Source organism: Acomys minous (assembly GCF_964271855.1).
Source record: "Acomys minous genome assembly, chromosome: 10".
Lineage (NCBI taxonomy): Eukaryota > Metazoa > Chordata > Mammalia > Rodentia > Muridae > Acomys > Acomys minous.
Window position 1 is genome coordinate 105986424 of NC_140491.1, and position 14044 is coordinate 106000467.

Below are 14044 nucleotides of genomic sequence, written 5' to 3' on the forward strand. Positions count from 1 at the left end.
AGAATTTCTTAAGATTTTGTCAGTGTTGGGCCACAGATCTTAAGATAACAACAGGAACAACACTGTTCAGCCAAAGAAAGCACCTTCAAGATAGGCTCTGGCATGGTCTCATTAACACTTTAATGGCAGAAGGAAGGCCTTGATGCTGGGGGCAGGAAAGCTGGGACAGAATACATATCCCAGCATACCTTGCCTCTATCGGGGACCACAACTCCCACAGAGCTCCGCTCGCCCACTAGGGCTCCTGGTTGCCGGGACTTGTAGTTCTCTGGGGGTGGTACAGGTTCCGCCCCAGGATGGGAAGTGCAGTTGTCCAGCTTTTTCCGAAGCGGAAATACTTTGGGCTCCGGGTCCTGTGTGTATCTGTTTTACCTGCCAGCTTCTCTTTTCCAAAAGGTAAGTCAAGGAGGTGTTTCCCTTCTCCGCCGAACGTCCAGGACTCTGCTTCTGTGAGAGAAAGCGCCTCGGCGCAGCTGTTTGTCCCTTGGCTCTCGCCGTAGCGGCCACCGCCCATCCCTCTTTGTGTGTCTGGGACGCCGCAGATCGGCGGTGGCGACAGTTGAAGAGGGACGTTCCCGGAAAGTTGCCGGCCAGAGGAAGCTTTCTTCACCCCGCCACCTGACAGGTGGGTCGGCCGTGCTTCCTTCAAGGGCCTTTTGCTTTCGATGGCGTCGTCGGAGCTCGTCGGGCCGCCCGATCGATCGTGCTGACAGCGCGGTCCCTGTGACTCAGGGCGGCCTGGGGAGGCCACCGAGGCCCTTGGCCACCTTTCGGGACCCTCTGCGGACGGCCCGGGGCCTCGGGGCTTGCCCCGCACTGGTCAGGCAGTCCCGGGACACACCGTAGCCCGGACCGCGCCCTCTTGGCCTTAAGCCCAGGGAGAAAGTAATTCCTTAAGCTTTGCCTAGTTTTTTATTTTTTAATAAATAAAGGTCACAGCTACTTGGGTCCGTAGCATGACCAGGCACCCTGCGTGTGTGTTGGAGGTCGCTGAACACTGAGAGGTTGTAACACCATTCTAGACACTTTCCTCTTCCCCGGAGTTTTAAGAAAATGGACCTGTCAGTCACGGAGCAGGCCTGGCTGAGGATGAAGGAGCTAGCTGGTCACCTGTGTTTAGCGGGACAGACAGACCAGTTATGGTTGACTGAAGAATTTCTTTAATCTAGATAGCAGGTGGCACTGGTATACTTAGTGACAGTTGGCCCTGAACAAAAAACAGTATGTTGAGCCTAGCATACGGAGTACTGTGTATTGGAAGCGCTCTTCTACAGCCCTTACTTACAGTGTGAAGCTTTTTTACAGACTCGGAAAGGGTGGGTGAGGAAACAGGGGCTCTCGCTTTTCGAGTTTGTTCAAGTAAATTGGCTGGGAATATGTGTAAGAATGTGTGTTAAAGAGATTCCCCTGTCACCTGCTCACCACTTTTTGTCCACTATCCTGCCATTCTTTCTGGAGTTATGTAGCCCCCTTTTTCACTTACAGTAGATGGAATTTGCCTCTTTACCAACTTGTCCTTAACCCAGATTTATTAATTGTGTTCCTAAGAGATTCTTCCCAAAATTTTAAGAGGTTTTTCTCCCAGTTTCCTTAATGTAAAGTATGTAATCCTGAAATTCTTTGGAGAGAGACACTGACAGAGATTAAACCAGTAATGTCTATAAAGGTAACAAATTCCTGGCTCCTACCTTGCATTCAGCCCCAAAGTTACTTTTCCAGTGCAGAAAGATCCTACTTCATCACTTCTTTGGTTTGTTGTTTGTTTGTTTTGTTTTTTTTTTTGGTTTTTCGAGACAAGGTTTCTCTGTGTAGTCTTAACTGTCCAGGACTCAGTTTGTAGACCAGGCTGGCCTCGAACTCACAGCAATCCACCTGCCTCTGTCTCCCGAGTGCTGGGATTAAAGGCGTGCGCCACCACTGCCCCGCTTCATCACTTCTTTGTAATAGTCAATATGAAGTCCTGTTCATGTTTGCATTTCCCATTTTGCATGATTCATTTAGACACTGTCAGTTCTATCAGTTTAATGTTAGGGTTGTCATGCCGTGAAGGTAACAAAAATGGCAAAATCACAGTTCCCAGATTCAAGTAGATGACAGTCCAGTAGGAAACATTTCAGGCCCATTCACAGATAATAATGAAAAAAAAAAAACCACAAGAAGGGGTTGGGGTGGAAATACTGTTTGGCTGACTGTTATGGAACTTCTATATGAAACTTAAAAGAACTTTTAGGAACCCCCTGTCTAACCATTGGGTGTTTTTTTTTAAATCAAGTTTCTAGGAACAGATGCAGACATCTCTGTTAACAGTTTGGTTTTATAGCTGAAGATGCAAGCATGCTTTAAAGCCTGTCTTGCTGTGTATGGTCCAGGCTGCCTGGAACTCGGAGTCTTCCCGCCTCACATCTGGAGAGCTGGAGTTACAGATGTGAGCCATCGTACTCGGCGAGGACTCACGCTTAGTGCCAGCAGTGCCTTCTGTTTTCAACACTAGTTATGATTTTTATTATCTACTAGTCAAATGCAGAGTCATCAGAAAACATTGGTTCTGGGGTGTGCTAACTGACTCCTGTAATCCCAGCACTGCAGAGTCTGAGGCAGGAGCATTGCCAGGAGTACAGCCCAGGCCACATGATTTCAAGGGCAGCCTGGCTACAGAGTGAGACGTCGTTAAATCCGGGCTTAGGAGCAGGAAAGTGCTCACGATGTGGTAGCCATTGTGCTCAAATTCTGAGCAGTGTTTGCTCATGTTTGTTTACAATCTTTTCTTATGCTTTAACAGTATGCATATAGGTTTTTATTATTTTACAAGTAGAGCTCGTGTGTTCTCCTCAGGTACCACTGAAATGCTTAGCCTCATGGTACGTGTCTTGAAGAACTAACTGTTTTTTAAAGCCTGCTGCTTTTTTTTTTAATGTAATAATCATTGCAAATGGTATGCTTTTTAAGGTCGCAACCATGTCGGACAAAAGTGAATTAAAAGCTGAGTTGGAACGTAAGAAGCAGCGGTTGGCCCAAATCAGGGAAGAAAAGAAGAGGAAAGAAGAGGAAAGGAAAAAAAAGGAGGTATGTTTGATTCACTAAAACAAACAAAACCCTTCAGTACGAATAAGGACATTCTGTTTCAAGTACTTAGACCTTCCTGTAATAACTTCAGAATAGCTGCAAATCCCACAGTTGCTATTGTCAGTGTGACGTTATCAGTGGATCTTACTTTGAAGCCAAGTATAGGAAACCGGTACAGTTTGATGTTTTTAATGGGCTAAAAGTATTTCATATAATTTAATGCATTTCTGAGATTTGAGTTATGGAAATTGAATTTACTCATGTAGTCTTCTAGGGATATGTTTTTTATGCAAAGTAAGTATCATCTGCATTATAGTGTTTTATAAGATAGCATATATATGCATATAGATAACAAATTAATTTACTGTGATAAATTCATTATCCAGATATTTTTCTTTCTTTTTAAGGAAATTCTTTTCATTTTATAATGATTTATTTATTGTTTATACAGTATTCTGCCTGCATGTGAGCCAGTAGGCCATAAGAGGGCATCAGATCTCATTGTAGATAGTTTTGAGCCACCATGTGGTTGCTGGGAATTGAACTCATGACCTTTGGAAGAGAAGTCAGGTCTGTTAACTTCTGAGCTATCTCTCCATCTCTACTTTGCTAGAACGATATTACTGGCAAACTGAACTATATATAACAATTTATATGAGTAGAGATCATGAGTCAGTCATTGAAATATAAGTGTGTTTGATAGTACCAAAAGGTAACTTTATCTTCTGATTTTTTTAATCATATGTAGTAATATACAAATATTACAAATATACATTGGCTCTGAGCTGGACATATTTTACTTGTCTCTCATTGATAGTTACCTATTCCCCATGCAGTTCTTTCAGGAAGATTTGTATACCTGTATTACAGATACTCTTCCAATGGCCAATATACCATAGCTTTCCCTAGTGCCTGTTGTGCAAGTGTATGTATATAAATGCCTGAGTAACAATAGCCAGGACTACAAGAAGACTGGTAGACCTCTCTCAGGAGCTAGAGAAAAAGCAATGGCGGGAAAACCAGAGTTTATCACAGTGACTCAAAAGCCGTACGTAGCGTTGCTAAGACAGTTCGAAGGACTGTAATTGGATGGTTTCCTGCTTTCTGTGATACACAGAAAAGGGCTGAAGCTTTGCAGTGAGCATTTGATCCACAGATAACTGGTAAAAGCGTAGTTCAGGCTGGCAGAGTCAGTACCAATAGTGTTTATTGCCTTCAGTAGTGAGCGCAAACTTGATTTGTTTCTTACAGGTGGCCATGAGTGGCCTCTACAGGATAATTAATCACTACAGGATTGGTGTCTAACTTAAAATCCTTAAAACACAAAGAGTTAATAAGCTGTGAGTCTACTGTATTACACACAGTGAGGGCTTAGCTTAGTAACATCTCTTTTGCTATATTTTGATGAAAATAAGTTAGTATGATATGAAATATTGTGACTTATAAAAGTCACTCAATATATGAATAATAGTTGTCTACTTGACAGGCTTTTCACTGAAAACTTAAGCTTTACTTGCTTTTTGTTTTTTGTTCTTGTTTTTTGGTTTTTCAAGACAGGGTTTCTCTGTGCAATAGCCCTGGCTGTCCTGGACTCTTTGTAGACCAGGCTGGCCTTGAACTCAGCGATTTACCTGCCTCTGCCTCCTGAATGCTGGCATTAAAGGTGTGCACCACCATACCTGGCTTTACTTGATGTTTTATATTCTCTAAGGATGTTGAGATTTGGCCAGTGTAGCTAGATTTTGCTAAAATTATATATAAATGGGTAGAATAAAAATTGACAAATTTTCCTAACAAAAATATTTTGTGTTATTTAAAAAATAAATTTTGATTTTAATCAGACCCAACTCTGTGTTTTTATTACTAAAGACCTGAGAGCTGGCTTTAGTGGTGCTTGTCTGTAGCCCTATACTTGGGATTTCTCAAGTCCATAGAGTTGAGGCCCGCATGGGTAACACAAAACCAAACAACCAAAACAGATAAAATAATGATAATGTCTGTAATTTAAAAAAAAAACTTTCTCTAGAAAATTTTTAAAAAATTATGTGCATGTGTGTGTGTGTATATATATATGAATGCTGGTGCCCAAGGAGGAGTCCAGAAGAGAGTGTTGGATTTCCTGCAGCTGGTGTTAACTGAATTTAGGTCCTGTGTAAAAGTGGTATGCACTCTCAACCACTGAGTCATCTCTTCAACCTCTCTGGAGAGTTTTTGACAAATAGTCTTTGTGTAAATTCACTGGAAATTTTATGTAGAACTTTAAAAAAATTTTTTTCAACAAATCTGTCTATTCAGAGATTTTGGGTTTTTTTTTCTTTTTCTTTTTTTGTTTTTGAGACAGGGTTTCTCTGTGTAAACTTGGCTGTCCTGGACCTACTTTGTAGACCAGGCTGGCCTTGATCTCACAGAGATCGGCCTGCCCCATGCCTTCCTGGAGTGCTAGGATTAGAGACGTGCACCAACACACCAGTCTTACTTAATTCTTAAATTTCTTTAATTTCCCCCCCTTCTGTCATAACTTATAACTAAGCTTTTTTTTTACTACTAGGGTTGGAGACTAACATGGTTCCTGTCTATGGTCATCAGTTTCATACTATAGAGAATTGGAACTTGACTGCTTTTTAAAGATGTATTTGCTTTTTAAAGTTATTTATGTATTTTAAGAGACCCTTGCAGATCGCTGAGGGTTCGAGGCTAGCCTGGTCTACAAAGCAAGTCCAAGACAGCCAAGGCTACACAGAGAGACCCTGTCTCAAAAAACAAACAAACAAACAAAAACCAAACCAAACAAACAAAAAAGACAGACCCTTGCCACTTAGCCTTGGCTGACCTGGAGCTTGCCACATAGACCACGCTGGCCTTGAACTTGGGGAAATCCTCTGAACTCTCGGATTATAGGCATGAGCTACTATTCCTGGATTTTTTGAAAATATAATCAAGAGACACCTTGATTATATATAAACATGAATCCCATGAGAATGATTTCTAAAAGAACTTTATATTAAAAACTAATTTCATTGTAAAAGTTTACAGTTATCACTTTATTTAAAAAGTGATTTGATATGAGGCTGGAGAGATGCCTTAGTGGTTACGTGCACACAGTGCTCTTCCAGAGGGCCAGGCTTGATTCCCAGCTCCCACATGGCAGCTCACAAGCATTGCCAGCTCCAGTTCTGGGCTTCCAGCTTCCTCTTTTGGCCTCCATGGGCACCAGGTGGTGCACATGCATACGTGCAAGCTAAACACCAAACACATAAAGTAAAATCAAAATAAAACTTTTAAATAAAGAAAAAATAGTTTTATAAGTAAAAATGTTTCATATTATACATAAAGGTGAGTTTCTGACTTAAACATTTTAGACGGATCAGAAGAAGGAAGCTGCTGCTTCTGTGCAGGAAGAGTCTGATCTTGAAAAAAAAAGGAGAGAAGCCGAGGCGTTGCTGCAGAGCATGGGGCTGACCACAGACTCCCCCATTGGTAAGGGCCTGCGTACATCTACTTACAGAAGGCAGGCATTTGTTCTGTCGAGCCCAGACATACCTGAGCTCGGTTCGTTGGTTTGATGTGTTTTGCATATTTTCTTTGCCTCATCAATCTTGTCATTTACTTGAAATTCCTTTTTTCCCCCAGATGTATCAGTACATGGTTATTTTGGTTATACAGGAGGTCAATATTAATGCCTATCAACACACAGCAAGCTACCAGTTGAATTTTCTTGTTTAAATCAGTAATTTACTATGCACCGTTGCTATGTTAAACTTAAAGATGGGTATTTCCTAATCTTATCTGTGTGTTCCTTTTTGTAGTCTAGGCAAAGGTATACTAAGTCAAAGTTATCACTAGTAAAAGCAGAGGAGCAGGAGGAGAAATTATAGTAAGAGACATAATACTAGTCGCTTCTTCTGGCAGTAAGTTTACTTGGTCTTGTTCTTTTTCCTAGGTTATTCATTTTGATAGTTATGCTAGACCAGCAGGCTGTGTAGAAGAGGTATTGGGAACAGGCTAGTTACACATTAAGCATTAGGTGTTAGGTGCTGCCACAGAGAATGCATCTTAGTGTGGCGTTTTGTCCTTTAGGGACCTGGCACTTCAAGGTTAGTTTTTGAGTTAATATCTTTGTGTGTTTGTGTGTGTGATGTGTGTTTGTGTATGTGCAGATTGGTGCCCATGCATGTAGAAGCCAGAAGACGATCTTGGGTGTTATTCCTTGCACGCTATCCTCTTTCCTGACCTAAGGCTCTCAGAGTAGGCCAGGCTGCTGCCTAGTGAGATCTACCGGTCTCTATGTCCCGCCTGAGATTACAAGCAAACACCACTCCAGCGGGTTCTGTGGCTAGAACTCAGGTCTTCATATGTGTACAGCAAGCAGGCACTTTACCAGCAGAACTGTCTCCTTAGCCGTGTTTTCACATTGTTGGGGTTTGTTCTATGATTTTTTTTTTCTTCCTTGTCCCCTGGCCCCACTTGGACTTCCATTTCACTGAGTTTACTTGCTCATGTGTCTTAATTTATAGCCCACCTCTGTTGCTTCTTGAAAGATCATCCTTACAGAAGCAGGGGAGGGGGCTTGCCCTCTTTCTCCATTTCTAATTCTTCTCCTTCTTGCCATACATAAAGTAACCACTCTTGAATTTTAGAAAATATAGGTCTTCTGAGTGCTCATATTTCTAGTGTTTTCCTATCTGTGTGTGTACACATTTAATATTGATGACATCGTGTTGTCCGGTTGTGTGGCCCACATTGTTGCATCTCTAGCTAGTGATTGTATTGTATTCTATTATGTTATTGCCCCAGCCACCTACTGCCATATGCCCTTGGGTTGCTTCAGTCTATATCATAAGCAACACTGCAAAGAATTCATGCCTTCCCTTTGAAGAGTAGAGGTTTCTCTGGGATATGTCCAGGAATTGACTTTGCTGTGATGTTTTATATAGGCTTACCTAGGTTCTGCTTCTCAGTCTCAAGAGTGCCTACAAATGCTAACCTCCCGTATCCATGTTAGCATCGAATATTATCCAACTTTCTAATTTTTGCCAACTTGATTGGCATTTCTGTGGCTGTGATCAAATATCACGACAAAAGACAACTTAGAGAAGAAGCATTTATTTTAGCTCACAGTTTCAGGTTACAGACTGTCAAGGGAAGTCAAGGTGTCAGGGACTCAGGATAGCGAGTCACATTACATGCACAGTCAAGGGCAAGGCAAAACGAATGCACTCATGCTGCTCGCTTGCTTGCTCCACTCAGTTTCTGCCTTTATACAGTTCTGAAGCCCCAGCCTGGAGAGTGGTGTCATCCACATCAGCTAATTTCCTAAAGACAACCCCCCAAAACATGCCCACAGACCAGCCTAATGTAGACAGCACCCCACTGAGACTCTGCCCAGGCGACTCTAGGGTGTGCCAAGCTGACACTAAGCTGAGCACTGTAGGCCATAAGCCCAGACTGTTTTAATGTGTACAGGGAAGTGATGGCCTCTCCTATAGCTGTCAGCCACTCAGCTTTCATCCTTTGAGATTTGCATATGTGTGTTGTTTTGCTTGTGTATTATTGAGGTTTTTATGTTTTCATTTGTAGATTTTTATATATTTTAGGACTTTTATCTGCATGGTCTTTAAAAACAAAACAAAACAAACAAAAAAGCATGCCTTTAATCCCAGCACTCAGGGAGGCAGTGGCAGGTAGATCTCTGTGAGTTCGAGGCTGGCCTGGTCTACAAAATGAGTCCAGGACAGCCAAGGAAAAACATGTCTTCAAAAACCAAAAACCAAAACCAAATCAAAACAAAACAAAAACCCCTTCTAATCGGTTACCTGTTGGCTCTATTCTTAATCTTTATTGAAGAGAGTTCTTTAATTTATGTAGTAACATCTATCAGTTGCCTTCTTGCTGTATAGCCCTGTCTGGACCTTCTGTGTAGACCTGGCTGCCAGTGTACTTAGGCTTTCCATGTGTAAAGATGGGAAAGGAGAGCCTTTCCATAGAAGGAATGTGAGCCAAGATCTGAAAATGGAAAACGTTAATGTGTGCTCAGAGCAATAGCACATGCTTTACTTTGGGTGACAAGGTAGGCAGAGAAAGAATGGCGGAAGTGAAGGCTGAGGCTGGACCTGAGAGGAGCTATTGGGAGGCACTTCACAGGCTTTACCTAGGAAGATGGTACGATCAGAAGCCCATTCCCAAGCCTGCTTTATCAAAAGTACTCAATATTTTTTTAAATTGAACAGTGGATGGGTAAATTTTTCTTAAAAAGCTGTAAAATGAAATGTTAGAAATTTGCCGGATGGTAGTGGCATACTCCTTTAATCCCAGCATTTGGGAGGCATAAACAGGCCAATCTCTGAGCTCAAAGCCAGCCTGGTCTACAGAGTAAGTTTCAGGACAGCCAGGGCTGCACAGAATAACCCTGTCTCAAAAGAGAGAGGCCAAGCTGTCTTGCTAGTTCTTCCTTACGCCATTGTTTTGTTCTAAGTGTAGACATGAGAGAAAAGGGGAGAACAAAAGGAAAAAGTATCGCCAGTCCTCAAACCCTGAGCTTGATGTTTTTGCCCACAGGTGGCTCCACCCGTAAAGGGATGGGCCCTCCTTCATCATAATTTAAAAACTGCCCCATAGGCCTGCCTGCTTCCAGTCTTACGGAGACATTTTTTCAATTGAGGCTCCTCCTCTCAGATGATTCTACCTTCTGTCAAGTTGACAGAAAACCAGCCAGCACATTCTGTTGAACATAATGTAAAGTCACGTGAGATCGTGTTTACCAAAAGAGCGTAAGCTGATTAACACCGAATTAATATCTTTAATAGCTGATGTGGGCTGGACTGGGTTTAGGATTTTAACCTTTCCTTTTCCTAGTCAGATCACTACATGTTTTTCCTTTATTTCTAAACTATTTTCCGTCTCTTAGCTGACTTAACATAATGAAACCAATAAAGGGCTAAACACATCATGATGATAAATACACAGCCTTTCAGCTTATATCATGACCTATATGGGTCCCTGGTCTCTCTTCACTAAAGAATTTCTTGGATAATTATCAAATATATTTACAGTTTGGAAATGTAAAAATATTACTCAAAACTCTCTAATATGATTTCTTTGTTTCTTTTTAAATTCAGCTAAAAGAAATCCTTTTTCTTTCTTTTATGTAGTATTGGCTAGACTGGAATACACAGAGCTCTGCCTGCCTCATGCCTCCCAAGTGCTGGGATTAATTGTGCAGACCACCATGCTTGACTAATTTTTTTTTGATGTCACTAATAAGGCATCTCAACATATTCACTGGTAGATTGTTGCTTAGTTGGCTAGTTGACTGGTTTTTATCTGATATTCTTAAGATTTATTTATTTATATATATTTATGTTTTGTCTGCATGTATGTCTCAATTCCCAAAGAGGGCATCAGATTCATTATAGATGGTTGTGAGCCACCATGTGGTTGCTGGGGATTGAACTCAGGACCTCTGGAAGAGCAGCCAGTGCTCTTAACCACTGAGCCATCTCTCCAACCCCCATGTCTGATATTCTGGAGAGCAGAACTCTCTCGTTTTTAACTCTGGTGCCAGCACAGGCTAGACTTTAAATATCTGTTCAGTTCTTATTAGACCATGTCTTTCTACTTGGAAAGGCCAAACAAAAGATAACCTTCCTTAAGATACTGTATGCAAGCACATAGCAGAAACTGAAATTTAAATATTAAGTCTACGCACAGCATTGCTACTTAAGTCTCACTTTATTGTGTTCCCTTTCTGAATTTTCTTGTAACTTTTGGATATTTTTGTTTTTGTTTTTGTTTTCGAGACAAGGTTTCTCTGTTGTAGCTTTGGCTGCCCTGAACTAGCTTTGTAGACTCACAGAGATCCTCTGGCCTCTGCCTCCCTGAGTGCTGGGATTAAAGACGTGAGCCACCACGCCCAGCTAACTGTTGGATATTTTAAATCAGATTTTTAGAGAAAACACTGTCCATATTGCCAGGTTGCTTTTTTAAGATACAAAATCAAAAATATTTATAGAAGTTTAATAATGTTTCAGATAGAACTTTAAAAAAAAAAAAACAGAAGAAACCAAAGAACTCATTCATATTCCAAATTTAATGTTTGTTTGTTTGTTTCTTTCTTTCTTTTTTTTTTATAAAACCAGTTCTCTGAAACAAGCATTTCAAAGCACAATTCAATAGCTTTTTACTAATACAGTGACTCTGAGACACCCAAATAAATGGCTGCATTTTGCAGCAGCCTTTGCACCAGTGAGAGTGGGAGCCGTCTGTTGAAAGCAACACGTTATCCCACTTAGATGAAAATACCTTCTGCTAGCGCCCACAGACACCGTTACTGGAGAGGACTTAGCTAATTATCCCAGGAAAATGCTGCCTCATCCGAAACTGGAAGTTCATAGTGGGCCCAAGGCATCTTATCTTTGAGCCACTTAAAAAAAAAAAGCTATTTTATTCAAATTAGCAATCTTCAGCAAGATACATAAAAAGAAAGGGCTTCTAAAACAGGAACATGAGCTCTTACATCAGTAACCTGACTACCATGCTAAAGTTATTAAATACTTACGAATAAAATTATATTAACATATATAAAAACCTCCTAACTTAAAAATCAAAAGTGAGGAACCACCACAGATGAAAGTTACTTGGTGAATTTTTTTTAATGCACATTTTTTAAAATGTCAGAAAAGAATGCTAGCTCACAATAGATTCTTACCGAATGCCACTGTCACTATCCTAGGTAGTTAAATTCTTAAAGTGGTGGCTTATTGGTGCTAGTATTCTTATGTTGTTTAATTTTAGCCAAGCTTCTGTATGAAGCTATAAGGTCTGGAAATGCTATACAATCCTTTATTGCCATATAATACTTGTAAATATGATCCTGCTCCCAAGCGAAATGAGTTATATGTTGTATATATGTGTATAGAAACACGCATGCGCAGTGCACATACACACATGTACACACACACATCCAGTTGGTCTTACTGCATTTTAAAGAGCTGTGTATATCAGTAGCATTCAAAACCCAAACAGACACCCTTGCTGTATCAATGAGGAAGTTATATAAACTTGGCCAGGCATGGTGGCACACACCTGTAATCCCAGCACTCTGGAGGCAGGGCCAGGCAGATCTCTGTGAGTTTGAGGCCAGCCCGGTCTACAAGCGAGTCTAGGACAACCAAGGCTACACAGAGAAACCCTGTCTTGAAACCCCCCCCAAAAAAAGAAAGAAAAACAAAAACCCAGAGTAAAGATCATGGCACCGGAGACTGCCTCTTTGACTCATGGCTCTTGTTTTGTGGAGACTTCCCCTACTCTGGAAAATGTTTTGCTTTTAGATATTCAAAATATTTAAGAGTATTTAAGCTTTCCAGTATGTCACATGTAAATGGAAAATATGTTTTACAAATAAAGGCAAATTAAAATAATATTTGCATCTTAGGGGAGAAAAACCCAGAAATGTTGCTAATTTTGCTTAAATTTGCCACATATAGGTTTAGAAATACACCCTCCCTGTCCAAAATCAGCTTAACATGCTTTCCAGCAACAAGTCATTCTTTTACCATTGTGCAGTTTAATTTTTAAGATCTGTTTCATGACAAGGAATGTTGGTTCTTAATGATATTTTAATACTGCAACTTTATTTTATCAACTTCATTTAAAAGCTTAATGCTCTAAATTATATTGAAGAGATTATTCTTAATGTTAATATTCATTATCAGAATAGAGGCATTGTAAATGGAGAAATTAGTATTTCAAAGTTAATATTTAAAGCAGTGTTCCTTGGAAAGACAAAGAACGCAGATAGCTTAGATGTTGAGCCGTAGGCTGGGAGCACGCGTGCCGACCCCCAGGGGCATGATGTGCGAGTACTCTGTGCGCATGGATGAGCTGGCCCAGAGACCTCGCCACCTTGGATTGTCCCATAGGCTTATTCTATCCGTTTACTGTTTTCTGCCAGTGTTCTCAACCTCTGCGTTCACGTCCCACACCTGCCTGCCTTTTCTATGCCCTTCGTCTTGGCAGAGTCTTTTTTCCAGAGACTTGACAACTACGTATTAATGCTTATGGTAGTTTCAAAGCCAATTATATTTACAAGCCATCCTTTAAAATGAATTCCAGAAGTGAGTCTTTTCTAAAATTTGGTAGCTCATGAGTTCAGGGTCTTTCTCCTTCTTGGGTGCTTGCTTTCATTACTTCATAAGTTTGTTAAGTCTGAGAGTCGCAGTTTCACCTCATTGAGTAATTACTCTATTCTTTTTTTTTTTTTTTTGAGACTAATTGAGTTACTAATTGGTAGTCAACTAATGTTCTCATTCCCTTGTTTTCTGTTAACATCCAGCTTCTGATAGTAATAGTGATGTGCATTCTTCATATTGTCCCTTCTGAGGTGCGTTACTGACAAGATGAAGTTGCTCAGCTAGACAACAGCTGAGCCTTTGTTAGCGTGTCCTCTCCATCACCTGCCTTACACTGCCGCGGAGCACTGAGAATATAGTTTGGGATGGAGATCTTTATCTACTTGTACATTTAAAGTCATAGTGATATTTCTCCTGGCTTAGTCACCATGAGAATTTGGTAGCCCTGTCACTCTTGATTTATTTACTTATTTTCTAGACTGGGTTAATACATCTATTTATGTATATGTAATTACTATTTAATCTGTTTCTAAAGAACCTTGCTGACATTTGTAATGCAGCCTTAACAAAGTGAGTTACTATTGAACTAAATAGAATCAGTGATACTGAAATCACCTGAAAGAGAAGACAACAAACATGGAAAATATTTCTGATGCATCCCAACAGATAAATAGATTAATAATAACCGTACTCTTTTCCCCAGTCTCCCTTATATATATCTGTAAGGAAATTAGTTTCCCAATTATGAGATTATATATACAATTTAAAGGACATAGACTTTCTGTTTTGAAGGTCTTTGGTATGGAAATATGGTGCCTCGCTCTGATTTAATAAACATGTATTTGTGTTTACAG

At 40.5% G+C, this 14044-nt stretch overlaps 1 protein-coding gene across 3 annotated transcripts in view; it reads left to right on the forward strand.

Moving 5' to 3' along the window:
* Positions 1–248: 248 nt before the first annotated feature.
* DYNC1I2 (dynein cytoplasmic 1 intermediate chain 2) overlaps positions 249–14044 on the forward strand; it is a 48246-nt gene continuing 34450 nt past the window's right edge. The window contains exons 1-3 of one of the 3 annotated variants that reach the window (XM_084800077.1): positions 249–396; positions 2947–3063; positions 6423–6540. In XM_084800077.1, the coding sequence (XP_084656203.1) occupies positions 2956–3063; positions 6423–6540 (226 nt within the window). In that variant the 5' untranslated portion in view covers positions 249–396; positions 2947–2955. Of the gene's footprint in view, positions 397–416; positions 626–2946; positions 3064–6422; positions 6541–14044 lie in introns of those variants that run through there. The other 2 variants (XM_084800076.1, XM_084800078.1) reach the window with 2 other exon arrangements.